This window comes from Juglans microcarpa x Juglans regia, chromosome 2D (genome assembly GCF_004785595.1).
Source record: "Juglans microcarpa x Juglans regia isolate MS1-56 chromosome 2D, Jm3101_v1.0, whole genome shotgun sequence".
NCBI classification, from domain to species: Eukaryota; Viridiplantae; Streptophyta; class Magnoliopsida; order Fagales; family Juglandaceae; genus Juglans; species Juglans microcarpa x Juglans regia.
The window spans coordinates 35,879,704-35,896,424 of NC_054596.1; the positions used below are offsets into that span (position 1 = coordinate 35,879,704).

The window sequence follows — 16,721 nt, forward strand, 5'->3', positions numbered from 1 at the left end:
AAATTATTGAGTTATTTTAAGTGTTATTCGTCTCACTTTATATTTAACAGAAAATATTTGAAGATTTAAATTATATTAGTTGATATTAAATTTCCCGTTTACAATTGAATTTTAGTAATAAACAGTAAGTATTTAACTTTATTTTGAACGCTTTAAATGGTCTATTTTATTAAACGAAATTATACTATTTACTTTAATAGATTTTATTATAATTATGTTAAATGAATATTAAACTGAAAATGTATTTTCATGGGCTTAGTATTTTAGGTTGGGATATGTTAAACCAGAAACTTTATTTTTCCTAGAGAAAATAATTAAGGAGTTAAATTATATTATCTAGTATTAGATTTTTATAATTAGATTTCAGTAGTAAATAATTTAAGGTTTATTGTCTTAGTCGTAGAAATTAAGTGGATATCAATGATTTTAGAAGATAATGGTATTTTAGGGTTATAAAAATTTTAAGTTTTGAGGAATTAAAATAGGTTACTTAAGTATTTCAATTTCAATTACTAGGTACGTGTTCAATTGGAAGTTTACTCAAGTTACATGATTATCCTTTAGGAAATGTTTGATATTCTTTTGGCACTATTCTAAGAAAATTCAGAGAAGTTGAAAAGTCCAGGTAAGAGGGTTTTTATGCTACATTTGCATAAAAAGAAAATGAACTAAGGTTGTTTGTAAAAATATGCATGTTATGTTTTGAAAAAAAAATGTGAAAACAACATCAGTTATATGTTCTGCATTCACTCATGAAGTCTATATGAAAGAAAAATATTTTTTTTACAAGAATAGTGTAGACATGAGCAAATTTGTCATGTTTATGAAATATGCAAAAAAACGAATATGAAATCTGAGAATTTTTGTACATGTTATATGAAAATATTTTTTATTTGTTTTGGTAATGTGAAAATGATGTGAATATGTTCAACATGTGGTTTGATATGATATGCATCTGAAAAACTTTTGGCATAACTTTCTAATTCGGTTCTAATTCTGGTTCTGATATGATGATCTAATTATGTTATATGGTTTGTATCAACACTTATGATATGATATGAGTGCACCCACTTTGTAAGTAAAATAGTTTTTTTTTTGTGTGTTTTTTCTTGTGTGCACACTCGGAACTCCGAGAATGAATAAAGGAAAGTTTCACAATATGATATTGCCTGGTTTAGCCACCAGGGATAGCACAACCCTACCACGAGGATTAAATGTAGTATATGATATGATATAGTGAAATGATATGATACGATACGCTATGATATGATATGATAAAATGAAGATGTTCAGTCATGTTATGCCAAAGGGTCTTTGAATATGAATAGTTTGAAATGTCGCTTTGATGTTTTGATAACATGTTTTTGGGATATGCATTCTAAAAATGAAATATTTTATTTTTGCATACTGACCTCTCTGAAAAGGCTCATATTTGCATACTAACATATGTTATTTGTTTACTAAGTTGTTGATAACTCACCCCTTATCTCTATAATATTTTCAGATGTTTTGAATGTTTCAGCTGAGGATCTAGAATAGAAAGCATGGATAAGATTGTGCGAGCATAACAGATTAAGTACGAAGAGGGTATTTTTTATTATTGGAGAGTTTATTTAGTAGTTTTGTTTTTACTCTGCTGATTTGATATTCTGAAAGGTTTACATTTATTTTGAAACTTGGTGGTGTCTTACTTTAATTATATTGAGATAGTCGGTTTAAAACAATAAGATATATGCGCAATTGAGAAATTGAAGTTTACATCTGTATTGTAAGATATGATTTTAAGTGAAAGATAGTAACTCTCTAACCTCTCCCGGACCGGAGCGTTACAACATTGCAGGCTATTCTTTTTGCACTAGACATTGGACTAAGGAAGCTAATAATGGAAGGGGATGTTCTACAAGTTGTTAATAGTCTCAGTCATAATAAGTCCTAACTACATAGTTAAGGGGTTTTCATTTGGAATCCTAAGCAAGTTTTTAACCAAATTGATAGCTGGAGTCCACATCATGTGAGACGAAATTCTAATATTGTTGCTCATGTTTTAGCTAAATAAGCATTTGAATGTGTGGATGATGTTATTGTTTTGGAGGAAAGTCCTCCTTGTATTCTACCATTTGTTTGATGAACTCAATCACTAAAGAGTACAATTTTCTTTTAAAAAAAAAAAAAACCTATAAAAATCGACACATTATATCCTTAAACTACCCAAAAGCTAATACTTTGGACCACCCTTTATTAAGATTTGAGCATCAAGATTACGCCACATCACATATTCTCCATTAATTGCAATAGTCATAATTGAATTGGGGTACAAAGTGTCAGGTTTTTGTAGTTTGAGAGTACACTGTCAATTTTACTAATTTGGAGTGCAACTTACAAAATCCTTTATATTTTGAGGATGTTAAGTGTACTAATCCCTAAAAAACTCCACATATTCATCAATCTAAATATGCTTAAACCACATCATAGTCGTAACAGATTATGAATTATATATTATATTATTTTCTCATACAACATAAAACTCGATTCTAAATTATGATCATTGAAAGAAAGATGTTAAAATCAATAAGAAATAGTAGAGAAAAATCATATTTTTGTTGGTGGTTTTAGAAAAATAGATTTTTAACAAAAATATGATTTTTTGACTTATAAAAACCTTTTTGGATAAAACATTTAAAGTCTCGTTTGGAGAGTGAAAGTGTTTCGTATCATCTCATCATTACAAATTTTTTAAATTTTCATACAAAATATAATAAACAATTCAACTTTTTCAAATACCAACAAAACAATAATAATATTAAAAAATATTATTCCAACAATATTTTATTTAACTTTCAACTTTCATTTCAACTCATCTCATCTCAACTCACTATCCAAACGACACATTATCAAAAAAAATCTCTATGTATTTCCTAACTACAACTAGAAAGTTATTTTGAATTTTTTGTAAACTAAAGAGTTTTTTAGAGTTTTCTTTAGGATAGAGGAGGAGGGGTTTTTAGATTTTTACATACTTATAAGATTTTGAGGGGCTAAGAATAACTTGGAATAGTTTTTAAATCGTTTTAGAGCTAGAAGATGGTTCTTTTTTAGCTTTTATTTCTATTTCAAGGGGGAGAAATACTTTTTTTCAATTAAAACTCATCAAGATTCTCTCTTCAATATATTTTTACATATATTCATGACAACTTCCTACATGTCTGTCTGTATTTCCCTGAAAAATGTGTGTCACTCTCATATCTGAGGGCTCCCAAGAGTATTTCTGTGAAAGTGAAATACTTTATAAATAGTAATGAATTCATTTATAAATATTTATAAATAGTAATGAATTCATTTATAAATAATAGTGAACTGTTTGTAAATAATAATGAAATTGCTGTTTAAAATGTCTGAGAACAGTTATATGTCCAAAAAAAGCATACTTATATTAGATACTTAAGAGTGACTTGTGGACAACGAAACATTGAGATGACAGTTTATCAATGTTGGCGTTACCGAACGGTCCATAAGAGGGAACAAATCAATGCGTATTCCTTTTACTGGGTCTAAAATGCTGCCCAGAATTTTGTAATTTAATCTCAGGTAATGAGGTAAAATCCAGGGCATTGTTGAAGAAAGGCAGCCGATGCTGAATTGTGGGGGATATGGGGTCAAATCCCCAACCCAGTCTCCTCCCACTTCAGGCTGAATATGATAAATGAAAGATAATTATGATCAGTCATGAGGGAGGAACTTAAAGGGGTGTTTCATACTTAGATAAACATGCCCTCTGAGGATACAAAAGGGGCATCATAACAATCCACTCGTTCTTGTGCTTAAAATACAGGATATGTTCTCGACACCCAGAAATGGCATTCTCTTGCTGCCATCTTCTTAGCAACTTTCACCATCATACAATACAAACTACAAAGGTGGGGGTGTCGCTGCTCAGCCGAATGCATCTATGGAGAGCTCACCTCAAACTAATACATGTACTTGCATCTCAAGAAGCTCCAAACTCTCATTTTGGAGGAGGCTAAATCTTTACACTGCTTAAAGATCAAACTTATCGGGCATGACCGGTGTTCAAAAGGAATGAGAAGAAAGTCACGAGAAGACAACTAATACATGTACTTGCATCTCAAGAAGCTCCAAACTCTCATTTTGGAGGAGGCTAAATCTTTACACTGCTTAAAGATCAAACTTATCGGGCATGACCGGTGTTCAAAAGGAATGAGAAGAAAGTCACGAGAAGACAACTAGAAACCCATGCAGGAACTTCCTTCTGTGTAGAATAAGAAGTGGTTGAAGACATTGCTGTTGTATTACTTGCCACTGTTTTGTTGCTCCTGTGTTTATTGCCAAACATAACCAGGATAAGCTTTTGACTTGATTAACACGATATAAAAAGGAGAAGGTAATGTCGAACATTGAACTTACCCAGTGGTCATATAAAAGCAATTATCATAGCCTGCATAGAAAGTATAAATAGTAGTTTAGTAAGCTTCCTAAGAAGACGTCACATATGAGAAAAATACATTTTTCACCCTCCATTAGTACGTGTCTTGCAACGTGCACCATTCATTAATATACAATAGCCAAGATAGTGCCATGTGTGACATTTTCAACTATTTTTTATCTATCTTAACGGCTGAAGTTGGACAAATTGCAGAATACATTAGTGAGAGGGTGAAAACCAAAACATACTTCAGCAGTTTGGACGTTTTGATAAAGACAGCAGGTAAAACTGACAGAATTATGTTAAGCTATTTGTCAATTTCATTATCCTAATCAAATATGCCAAACCATTCACAAACCAAAGGCACAGATAAATGGCAACTTCATAATAAGAAAGCCAGCATCATATAACAAGTTAAAATAACAAGGAAAGGCCCTTGAGTCTGCATTATTGGTCATGTTAAGATACAGCCAAACATATGCACATCAAATAAATCTAAGCTCTTTATTTAAGAGTTCATATTCTATTAGAGCTATCTGGTTGATTGTCTACTAAGTTTCCAATAACTCTCAAGGAGTTTATGCCACCTGAGAAAGCAACGACATTTAAAAAATTCACTTGTTTATGCTTTTCATAGATTGACTACCTCTCTTAAGAAGCTAAGTTCATGTGCCCCACTGGTAAATTTTCTGGTCCCTCCACCAAAAAAAAAAAGGGAAAATGGTCGTGATAATATCCGTATGAAAAGATAACTTAAGATAGACATGTTGCCTAACAAAAGAGGTTAGAATCAAATATACTTACTTGGGTTTTTATCAACTTTAACCCCTGTCCCTCCAAAACTGCAAGCAACATCGGTAGCCCCATTTTGCTGGTAATAATTATTGAATGCGAAAGATGCATGTGAGACTAGATTATCTGGTTCATAACAAGGTTGGCTAGGCTGAATAGCAGTGCAGTCCACATTCCCAGGACCACATGCCCAGTCTAAGGCATTCTGCAAGTCCATTTCAGAAGCCTTATTTGAAGCTATGCACCATGTTGTTACATTTGAACTGGTAACATTTGCCGCTGTAGTCATTACTGCAGCACCTTTGCCAGTGAAATCCAGGCTATAGACACTCGTCTGGTCTGGATAAAATAGTCCCCAGTTCCTCTCAGATTCCAACCCAGGCTTCCTATTTTCATTGAACAAAGAGAAGATATAAACATTGAGCTCCTGTCCGGGCTTTGCAGGAGTACCAGTATTGTTAATGACATGCCGAATCAGATTAGTATTAAAAGTCTGAGCATTATCAGGAGTAGCAGCTGACTCCTTGGGAGAACCTTTGGAAGGCCAACCGGTTTCAGTGACCATGATTTTAATTGTTCGGAAATTCAGAGCCATCAGTGCAAAATAAAGAGCATCTATCTGGGCATCAAACATGTTTGTGTACAGCAAACCAGTGTTTGGATCAATAACTTCAGAGGATGATTCAAACAGAGCATAGTCTAGAGACACATTGCTGGGGGAGTCTCTGTAAGCATAGAATGGGTAAATATCTATCATGAAAGGTGACTGGTTCTCAGCCAAAAACTCCAGCATAGGCTTCAGGAAAAAAGCATGGCTGCTATTGAAAGCCCCTGCAGAGGGTGGGAATGATCGGGACAGAACCCCAAGGGAATGGGTACTTGAAACTTTGATCTTCTTGTGCAAACCAACTTTTCTGAGAGCTGTGAGGACATTTTTCATGGCAGGTACTACTAGGGCAGAGACATTACTGGGGCTTTCTGTAACTTCAGCCCCAACAGTTATGTATGTGATTTTTGTGGCTGGATAGTATGGAAGGATGCTGTTCTTCAGCCAAGTGTCTGCATTGGATTGGAACTGGGAGAATGGCAATAAATCAAAATTTGAAATTCCAATCATAAGTTCAACTCCGGTGTTCGAAAATGCCTTGAGAACCTGGATATTGGAGTCATAAATCCTCACATACTTAATATCATGTAGTTGAGCCAGCTGGGCCACTTTATCAGGTGTGGGGAGGTCATCGGCATTTCTTCCATAGCAAACTCCAATCGTGCTTCCCCTGCAGAAATCTGTCACAGATATTGATAAATCTATAGTCCTGAAATAAAGAAAAATTCTATTTGTAAGCCGGTGCATAAAACACACCCTCCATGCCGTTGACATGGCAAAATTTGATTTGCAAGAAAAGTTTAATTCAAATCTCTTATAAATTAAACCATACCATGTCAATGGTGTAAAGAGTGTGTTCTCCACACCGGTTTATAAGTAGAAGTACTCTGAAATAAACTGCTGAGACATTTCAAACAAGGAGAACAACCAGAAACCAATGTCATCATGAGCCGCTTACACAATAGTAGATTGCTGGTCTTTTCCACATAAAACTCATAACTCTTAATAGCCATTTTACATTGTAAAACAAAACGGCCAGTTAAAAGGGTAACAACTTAAATGATGATAACACTCAAAAGTGCATTAAAGTAAACTGAAGTTTCAACCATCACAAATGGTGTGGGACAAAACACATGACATGATGCAGTCCCTGTCCTTAAAGACAACAAGATAAGTGTGCTAGTCGCATAAGGAGAACATTCTTGCCAGCCAAAGCCCACCATTAAAACTACTAAACAGGGATACTTATGATTTAACAAGGTCATAGCTAAGTTCTTCATATCAGATATTACAACAAACTTAACAAAAATGACTTCCACTCAAGAACCAGAAGAACTGCTCTGCAACAACTATGTTCATGAAAAATAATGCATTCATTGCATTCCTAACGAATTATGAGACTCGGAAGTGCAATCAACTCCTGGGTTTTTTTTTTTTTTTTGTTAGCAGAAACAAGTTAAAAAATGGTGCTAAATATCAGGTGTTTGCATACAGTCTCACTCTTAAAGAATTTAAAATTAGCCACGCAACTAGAGCAAATAACATGCTTCTGTTTATATAATATTCCTATGTCTTATTGTTAGCCTTTAGAACATATTACAAAGGGACCCAAACTCGATAATTGTGATCTAGCTGTAACCCACTTGAAGAAAAGATGAAAATGCAGGTGCCGGTTTCCGTAGTCCCAAAAAAATAAAACCATGAATGATGAATGTAGCACCACCGTGAATAGCAAAAAGTTATCCCCCCAAAAAGTATATAAATTTATTAATAAAAATAGATTACCAGGCTAATAACTGTTAGCATAAAAGGTCGAGGTTCAAGTTACCGAGAAATGTCTAAGACAATGACAATCGTCGTCAGCGGAAAAAGCCTTTTTTTTCTCAACAACCATGCCATCACAATAGCTAAAAATGCTTTCCTTAAAGAAAAAGCACCGACATTTTTTTCTCAAACACTGTTCAAAATGGAGATTGGGTTTAATAAGAAAGACCCAGCCATCGTTGATAATCGGAGATAACTCCCGTTAACAATAATCAAGATCTAGTTAACGCAGAACAGATGAATCGCCAGAAACACACAGAAATGCCAGCTGATACATTTCAAAAAAGTGGAAAAACAAAGCATACATTAAACCCAAGAACAAGACAGATATAAAGAGAAACTAAGAAGAAAAATCTAGAACACCAAGCACGGACCTAAAAGCATGAGCAAAAGTGAAGACGCAAAGATAAGCCTGAATCCCCTGGCCATAGCTCTTCAAGCAAGCAATGCCTCCTTCCTCCTCCTCCTCCTCTTCTTCTTCTTCTTCTTCTTCTTCTAAATACCACTAAAGTGATCAGCAACGTCCTTGTTCTTGAGCTACTTCAAGAGCGTAACGGCTCTTTCGCTTTATTGAAAAGAGAAAAGCCGTAGTCTTTGCCCTATGGGAGCCCAAGAGCGAGCACTTAGCGTAGAAGCTTAGCTAGCTAGAGAGCTTAGCTTAAGCTAGACAGTGATGTACGGTAACGCTTGGTGTTTTGTGCCAGGGACTCGGCCTTCAGGGGCCGTGTGTCAGCGCCAGAACCGGACCTCAGAGTGGTTTGTGAATTTCAGTTAAATATAATGCCTCGGTTCCGTAAAATGGCATGTCTGTTCTCCACTGTTCATATACTTTCTTACTGTGGGCAGCGGACTGTTCCTGATGACCCTTACTGGCTCGCTGCAAGCTAAGAAACCAGGAAAACAACAATCCAAAGGAAAAATCATTTCACAGTACACTTTTTTTCCCTTTTACAGCCTAGATTTTTGAAAGTTTTAATTTGTCTTGTATTATTATTTTTTTTAATTTTAAAAAATAATATTTACAGTTATACAATATTTAAGCTGTGCACTTTTTTTAAAAAAAAATAAATATAATATATATTAATTTTTTAATAAGAGATATCACACTTTCTAAAAAGAGAAGACTATGTTTATACAATTTATAATTATATCTAATATTACATTTTAATTTTATCTCTACAAAAATAATTTCACTTAAACTTATGCCCTTATATTTTCTCGCAAACTTATTTACCTTTGTTTGTAGAGATATGGAAATATCTCATGTTCAACCATTCAATCATTTGGGGCTCGTGAAAATGGTTCGATTCATATTGATTCAGTCGATCCAAATTGAATCGATAAGAAATCAAAGAATTTTAATAGATTTTTTTAATTGTTCACTAAACCGTTTCAATTGATCAATTCAGATCAATTCTAGTTGATTTTATATCTATTTCAAGCCAATTCCAACTGGTTCAAAACTTCATTTATTTTTAAGTTGTCTAATGACTTAATTATTTTTGTTAAATTTTTTGTACAAAAATACGATAAAACTAAATATATATATATATATATATTATTTCTTTTATTATTTTATTCAATAAGAATTGTAAAAGAATTGAGAAATCAAACATGTAATTCTTTATTTTTTATAGTTGAACAAAAAAATTAAAAGAAGAAAGAGTATTTTGTATTAAATTTGCGGTCCTGCATAAAATACTACATTTTTCATACACTTATAGCTTAATGGTTTCTTTTTTTTTTTTTTTTTGATAAGTAACTTATAACTTATAACTTAATGGTTTTTATCTTCTTCATATATGAGGCAAAAAATGTCAATGATTGAGGTTAAATCCATAAATTATATGTTTATTGAAACTATTTAGATTCATCTTATATTTTTATTGAAACTAATTAATGAATTTATATTTAACCCTTTTATATATGATATTAAATGCTTGAATTTCATTATATATACTTTTTAATACTTTTTGTTAAAATTAAAATAACCGATTTAAAATTATTATGAATCGTCTGATTCAATTTCTCGATTCATTAAATTTGTCAGTATCCAATTCCAAACCTAATTCTAATTTTTCGAACCTTGTACATTTGTTCAATTTTTGAATTATTTGGGCACTTGCATTTATTACATTGGTATTTATTACACCTAAGGAATTGGCTAGTGGTAAAAAAACATTAATTTTGGTGATATGTTTCCTCTATCGAACTGTTTGAATTCATTTTAGGGATCAAGGGTGGTTTGATTTCACAAATTATTATTATTATTATTATTATGTAACCCTCTATTCTTTTATCTCAAGCTTTTCAATTGGCATTTACAATTGGTATACCTTTTGGAAACCAAGGTACGGATCATACAGTAATTATTTTTAAAGTTCTATTGGAATGTATCCTAATTTCACTACAGATAATACATATTTATCTGATATTTTAATTAGAGAAATGTTACAGTTACAAAACAATTATACAAATATAAACCCACAATCATGCGCATTGTGTATATTCGCGACTAGTTTTTATATATTGTAGAATCAATGACAAGATACAAACTGGAAATGTATTCAAATACAATAGAAACTAATACATATTTTTAAGCCCCAAACACCTGCTTGGAGTATTTACAAGCAAATTAATACCAATAACAGTACTACTACACAAAGGTAAAATATAAGTAGTCATATAAAACTGCTGCTTTCATCGACCTAAATGGATACTGCGTCAATGGCAGTTGTCAAGAAATTATATGCTCTTTTATCCTTCTTGATTTGCACAAGCTGGTCATAGACGCACCATGCAAAACTGAGGAAATGGGTCCTATTCAATCCCTCGTTGTAGCAACCATAGTAAGTATGATGATATGTGACATGATACCATGCCGATGCTTTTGCTTTTGCTTTTGCTTTTGCGCTATCAGTACCTTCGTCTACATCAATTCCCTCGTTGAACCTGTTCCTAGCTTCCATTCTCAATGACTTTACAGCATATTTAATGGCATCTAGATCCCTCTTCCTATCAAAATGTTTTGACATTTTCAAAACATTGCCACTGAGAATCTCGGCTTCAGTTTGGATTCCATAATGCTCCATCATATTCCCCAACTTGAAATCATAGTCACTTTTGTGTTTGAAAGCATCGTTGAGGTAGTTCTCAAAGCCGTCTACTTCCATTTCTGGGTCATAATGCTGTTTTGCTAACTCCAAAGTGAAGGATTCCACAGGACTCGTGGGCGATGCAATATCTTTCACTTCTCGGAAAAGCTTTCCGATAACAGATTTTGATTTGTAGCTCTTTCTATTAGGCTTTTCCATGAAATCTGGATACTCTTTGACGCGTAGATAACGAGGTATTTCGGCTACAATACCAGTTTTTGGGAAGTCAACAGCAATTGAGTGTAGCATCGCAAGCTCCATACATTTAGGGCTCATTGCTTTTTTGCGCTCCCTATCTGCAAAGACGACGTGGGCATTATCGATGATTCCTAAATTGTCGTTGACTATGTAGTCTGTGAAATACTGTTCTACTTCCTGCAAGACAACAACAACATGCTTTTTCATGTTAGGTGCATATGGATCATGAAATTTGTTGCAAAGGACATAGAAACATGGGATAGGAATGAAATATCTCAGTGAGAGCTAAATTAATATATATATATATATAATCCATTCATATTGCAATTGAATTATATGATCATCAAATACCTCTATTGTAACATCATGATCGACTTCCACAGTTGGTGCTGCAGTATATTCCATAGGTTTAACTTGACGAGGAGGAATAAGATCACAATCCCAAGAGACGAAGTACATGTCTCCATCTAAATCACTTCCCGAACATTCATTTGGATGTGGTCTAAAAGTAGAAATAGACAATCATTAATATTACATTCACGTGTATGTCTGCAAGTATGTGATGAATCTTATGTTTCTATATAGATTAAAGTCTCATATAAATGGGATATTAAACTCTTACCTTTTTCCCTTTTGTGGAAAAACAATGCAATCCACCATGTGATGTAGAGTTGGCACGTTCACAGCTTCGAGGACTCTCACATCTCCTGGGTGTAGACAAGGGTTTTTAGCAACAACCACCCGACCTTCACAGATGAAGTTATTTGGGTTTGAACTGTTGACACTAAACATGAGAGATAATTGGTTACTCAGATCCCTACTAAAGCGGGAAACTTGTAGAAATACTTGACCATATTCCAATGTCCTGGTTTCGTCCATGCATCCCATCAAAGCTCTTCCATTTGGAATAAAAATCCTTGTTTTCAACCGCATGTCCATCAACTTAGATGCACGGAATGTTTGAAGCATTATTGAAAGAAATGGCTCAGCATCTGGTTTGTAACCACATATAAGCATTTCCTTCAGAACTTTTGAGATCTCTCCTGAGAACATCGTTTCCAATGCCTCCTGAGCCCTCAAAGGATCTGTTAATATGGCATTCAATTGATCTATAGCCTCCCTTTGCCTTTCTTGAAAAGCTCGATCCTTAACCCCTAGGTTAGACAAAAGAGTTACTATCTGTCGATTGAGAAAACAGGGTTGAAACTTACTCCATGCCAAAACATCGAGTTTTGTGTCATGTGATTTGTATTTACACATGCTCTTCTTTCTCAATGACAACTTTACCGATGATGTCGGATCAACAGCCACAACACCTTTGTACCCACCATATCGAATCTGAAATGCTGATGGAACAGGGCTACAGCCTAACTTTGTTGCCACTTCGCGAGCCAATTCTGCAGATATCTTCCCTATGCCATCTGAGAAACAATACGTGACTTGTCCCTTCTTAACTTCTACATCCGGAATGATTTCAATTTCATCTATGCCAACACTGACAGTTTCTCTAGAAGAGCCAAAAGACTGACCCAATCTTGCACCATATTTTGCCACATTCCTTATTTCTCGAAAATCACCCATCCATTCTCTAATACTTGCTGCAGTCAAGCCAGGTCTTGAAGCAAACATCCAAACAGAATTTTCTCGTACCTGACTGGATGAATAGGCAAGAAACTCAAACTTCTTATCCCCAATAACTATTCCATTTCTGAGAGTGGATAGTATCCTGTCATAAACACTTGTTTGCTTGTCCTCATTTTTAGATGATGAACGTGGAGATAAAGCTATTGAGCGCATTTTATCCAAGTCCTCATCGACAAAAGAAACACGCAGAAAATTATCAATATCTTCAGGATAATGGCGCAAGACTCTGTTAGAGAGATTCACCTCTGGACCACAGAAGTATACTTTAGATGGAGTGATTTGAACCCTGTGTATATATACTAGCCCATCATCTAAAGAAATAGCAGGAGTTGTTTGAAATCGAGTAGATGTTGCGTATCCTTTGTACTGCGCCTGGAGCCATTTCACAGGTTCATAGCAGCAGTCCTTTAAATTCAAAAGCTTTTCCAGGGCACTTTCTATGTACTGGATTTTGATTCTCATTGGATCGACCAACCTATAAAGATCGTCAACAATTGCTGGCCCAGGAACACGCCCATGCTGAATCAAAGAGTTAATCTTAAATAATATTTTATAGGGCAGGTCAAAGCCTGTTGATGGATTCACAATGGGCACAAGACCTGAACTGGATGAGTAAGGAGAGCCTTCCATCAATACAAATTGGTCTTCAATTTCTTTATAATGGAAAAAATCATCAAGATGAAATTCCGAAAGCTGCATCTCTTTTGGAAGCTCTAAACATAGAGCATAAGATTGGCCTATGCGGCTGGATGGAGTGAAATCAACTTCTCTGACCCACTCAGATACATCTTTCACATATATCCTTGGAGCACCAAGTAACTAGCAAAATAAAGAAGATAGAACTCATTAAGTTTGAAGAAAAAGGGTAGCAATTTTGACATAAAAACCATTAATTCCAAGGGATAGAACTTATGAAATGTAGACATGATGAAATTTGAAACTCGAATGAGACTGATATTTATTGATGTTATATGGTCAAAAGAATTATGTTATTATTGAATAAATGATATCAATAACTGTAATAGTTTAAAGAATACTGTTTCTAAGAAAAGAGTATGGCAACCTATGCATATACGAGAGATATTGATGAAATGTTATTTTGGGTTAAATTTGTCAACAGCTAACCTGAATGAGAATAAACTGTGTTGCTTGAGCACGTGGACGATATAGCTCAATCTTCGAAATGTTCTCATAAGAGATTTCAAACTTGTACTCTGCGGAAAAAAGGAAGTACAATTTTTCGTTTTTGAAATCAAAATTTCCAAAGACATCTTCCTGTTTCCAAAGCACAGAAAAGCTGTCCCTCGAAACCTGATTTCCAAAGTGCATCGCTAGTATATTCTCCATGCTATATATATAGAAAGATCTTTGGCTCTGGTACAGTATCAAACTAAAGTCGCAAGCTTCAACTGCAGTTTCAGTATACAAACACTATATCAGTAGGTGGTTACACAGCAAATTAAGAGAGTCAATCAACCAAGATAACTGGAACACATGCATTACACAATTCAATGCATATTACTGCTTTGAGAGAAACTACAATTCAAACACAGTAACCCACAAGCAAAAGCAAAAGCAAAATTCAAGCCAATCTGAAACCACCCAGCATTCAAATGAAAATAGAGAGAGAGAGAGAGAGAGAGAGAGAGAGAGAGAGAGAGATTGACCTGAAAGGAATTAAGCACTGAGTGTGGGGAAAAACCAAGGCTCATGATCAACTATATATAGACGAGGAGGGTAAAGAGAGAGCATGAGTCTCTAGCGCCAAAAGATGAGCAGTAGTGTTAACAAACTACCCGCTAGCAGAAGTATACTCAAGCTGACGTAGGCATTGGCTGAGGAGCCCAGCTCACTCTTAAGTGACAAGTTGCAGCATGTGATTGCTTGCTAAGGAAAGGAACATTGACGAATCTAATTGCTTTTTTGTAACACTTGTTTAATAAGTTCACAAATGACAAACGTTGTTTAATAAGGAAAGGAACATTAACACTTGTTTATTGTTTATTGTTTAATCTTCGAAACGTTGTCTAATAACTCTTTCATATATTCTTGTTTGGGTTCCAAGTCTGGGAAAACGATTGGGCACTCCGCACTCGGGACTTTCTAAGCCTTGTTTGGAAGTTAACGTGTTGGTGGGGCTTATGGAAATGATCTGTTTTGTGGGTATTGTCAGTACTGTTACTTTTGTTTCCAATGATGGGGGAAAATTCCTTCTTGCTGCCAAAGCTTTAGACCAAAAAAGAGAAGAACTCCAAAAGTGCAAACTTGGGCAACGAGGATTCCTTCTTTCTGCGCAAGGGTTGGCTCAAAACAATTGACCTCATTCACTAGCGTTAGGGAAAAAAGAAAACTCCAATCACATCCTTATTTCATCTTTAACTCAACTCACTATATCTACAAAAACAAACAAGGTCTTACTCTTTTAAAGAGTTAAAAATGAAAACTCAAAATATAAAACAATGAAAGCCAACATATATAAATTGTAAATGTGAAAAAATGAACAATGAAAAACCTAAAAATAACGGGAAAAGGGTCATTTCCTTCACCCCCTAATTTCAAGCCAAGTGCTTCTTGGACAGTGGGAATCCCTCCATAGAGGATGGCTCAGTTCCGACTGGAGTGACAGAGGAGATATTTTTATTTATCCAACTTCATGTAATCTTCATAGTTTTTTTTTTCTTTTTTTTTTAATTTATAATTTTTAGGCATTTTAAGAACTTTTAACTTGTGAAAAATGTTTTATTGTTTCTTTTATCATTTCTTTTATATTTATTTTTATTGTTTTTGTAAAATATTGTTATTTTTATAAATTATCTTTATTCTTTTGGACTTGTATCAATTTTCACTTTCAGAAAACTTTGTCGCGTATTTAATTATTTTTCATTGAGTGGCTAATGTGGAATTACAAATTCTCAAAGAATGACTATATTACTCATTTTCCTCGTCATTTAGGCTTTGATATTGAGATGAGTTAAATTGAGTTGTGAAAAATAATATTTTATAAATTTAATTGAGATAAATTTAATTTTTTAGATTAAAATATATGAAGTAAGTTGTTACGAGTTTAGCTTTTTTTATGAGAAATTAAAAAAAGTATTAAATAGCTTAATAATTAATTTAAAATAAATTAAAATGAATTGAGTTTAATTGAACATCCCAACAATCCATTTCATAGGCTGCCTTCGTGTTTTGTGATTTTTTTGCCTTTTGCTTTTCAAGGACCTTACAGGCTTACAGCTTAAATATGCACCAAACAACCACTCACAATGGACACCCCCTCGGCCATGCTTCAACGTCCACTGATTACTACTTTTTATTAAAAAGTTATAAATTTAAAAGTAAGGAATAAAAAATAAATTTAAAATCTAAAGAAAATAGGCATTTCACAGAAATTATAAGAGCAGAAAAGTTTATATCTAAAGTTTTAATCAAGAGAAATGCTGTGCTCACCATTGGGGGCTCCTGCTAATTTTTTATTTTTTTTAACTTCATGATTAAGTAAATATTTTTTAATAATATTATTAATTTTTTTATTTTTTAAAAAATATTTAAAAATGTTAAAAAATTCATGTAAAAAAATGCCAAATAATAAAAAAATACAAAATACATTAGATTGCGGTGGGCCCACCCTTTAATTAAAGAGTATATACATAAAGTTTAAGCAAATGCAAAAGTTAAAATTATGATTTAAAATCTTCACAAAATTTTTATAGAATATTAATGACTATAAATAAAAAAAAATACTTTATTTATCTTTTCTATGTTTTAAATGTGTTTAAAATTAAATATTATTTTCTAATAAATCTTCCTAAGAGTTAGATTTTTTTCTATCAAAATATTATATGAAAAAAAATTCAACGAGAAATAATATATCTAAATTATTTAATTTTAGTAAAAATGTTAAAAAAATTTGTTAGCAATATCAATAGCCTTGGTGGGCCAGGTCCCCCCTCGCCCCTTAGGCTTTATCACGTTAGTTTGGAGAGTGAGATGAGATGAGAATATTATGAATAGTAGTAAGATATTTTGTAAATAGTAATGAGATAGTTTGAATTGAATA

The 16,721-nt window shown here is 33.5% G+C and overlaps 2 protein-coding genes across 4 annotated transcripts; both read right to left on the bottom strand.

Moving 5' to 3' along the window:
• Window positions 1–3,731: 3,731 nt before the first annotated feature.
• On the bottom strand, window positions 3,732–8,433 carry LOC121251069 (glucan endo-1,3-beta-glucosidase 13-like). 3 transcript variants are annotated; one of them, XR_005937914.1, is made up of 5 exons: window positions 8,039–8,429; window positions 5,246–6,520; window positions 4,423–4,453; window positions 4,113–4,331; window positions 3,732–3,974 (listed from the first exon to the last, which is right to left on the bottom strand). XR_005937914.1 is itself a non-coding variant. In XM_041150374.1 (5 exons), the coding sequence occupies exons 1-5, from the start codon at window positions 8,091–8,093 to the stop codon at window positions 4,049–4,051; spliced, it is 1,506 nt and encodes a 501-aa protein (XP_041006308.1). In that variant the 5' UTR covers window positions 8,094–8,431; the 3' UTR covers window positions 3,732–4,048. The 3 variants fall into 3 exon arrangements, 2 of the variants coding, with proteins under 2 accessions (XP_041006308.1, XP_041006310.1); XM_041150374.1 differs by having other exon boundaries at window positions 3,732–4,103; window positions 4,242–4,331; window positions 8,039–8,431; XM_041150376.1 differs by lacking the exons at window positions 3,732–3,974; window positions 4,113–4,331; window positions 4,423–4,453 and adding an exon at window positions 4,472–5,028 and having other exon boundaries at window positions 8,039–8,433.
• A 1,737-nt stretch (window positions 8,434–10,170) lies between these two features.
• LOC121251051 (probable RNA-dependent RNA polymerase 1) lies at window positions 10,171–14,067 on the bottom strand. Its single transcript, XM_041150352.1, has 5 exons — window positions 13,787–14,067; window positions 11,822–13,480; window positions 11,640–11,785; window positions 11,369–11,519; window positions 10,171–11,194 (listed from the first exon to the last, which is right to left on the bottom strand). The coding sequence occupies exons 1-5, from the start codon at window positions 14,006–14,008 to the stop codon at window positions 10,373–10,375; spliced, it is 3,000 nt and encodes a 999-aa protein (XP_041006286.1). The 5' UTR covers window positions 14,009–14,067; the 3' UTR covers window positions 10,171–10,372.
• Between the last annotated feature and the right edge of the window lie 2,654 nt (window positions 14,068–16,721).

Coding starts and splice junctions, on each gene's coding strand:
- LOC121251051 (XM_041150352.1), bottom strand. CDS start 14,008: ATGGAGAATATACTAGCGATGCACTTTGGAAATCAGGTTTCGAGGGAC. Junction 13,481..13,786: donor CACAGTTTATTCTCATTCAG/GTTAGCTGTTGA, acceptor TTATTTTGCTAG/TTACTTGGTGCTCCAAGGAT. Junction 11,520..11,639: donor TTTCCACAAAAGGGAAAAAG/GTAAGAGTTTAA, acceptor TTCTACTTTTAG/ACCACATCCAAATGAATGTT.
- LOC121251069 (XM_041150374.1), bottom strand. CDS start 8,093: ATGGCCAGGGGATTCAGGCTTATCTTTGCGTCTTCACTTTTGCTCATG. Junction 6,521..8,038: donor ACTTTTGCTCATGCTTTTAG/GTCCGTGCTTGG, acceptor TATCTGTGACAG/ATTTCTGCAGGGGAAGCACG. Junction 4,454..5,245: donor TAAAGTTGATAAAAACCCAA/GTAAGTATATTT, acceptor CTTTCTATGCAG/GCTATGATAATTGCTTTTAT.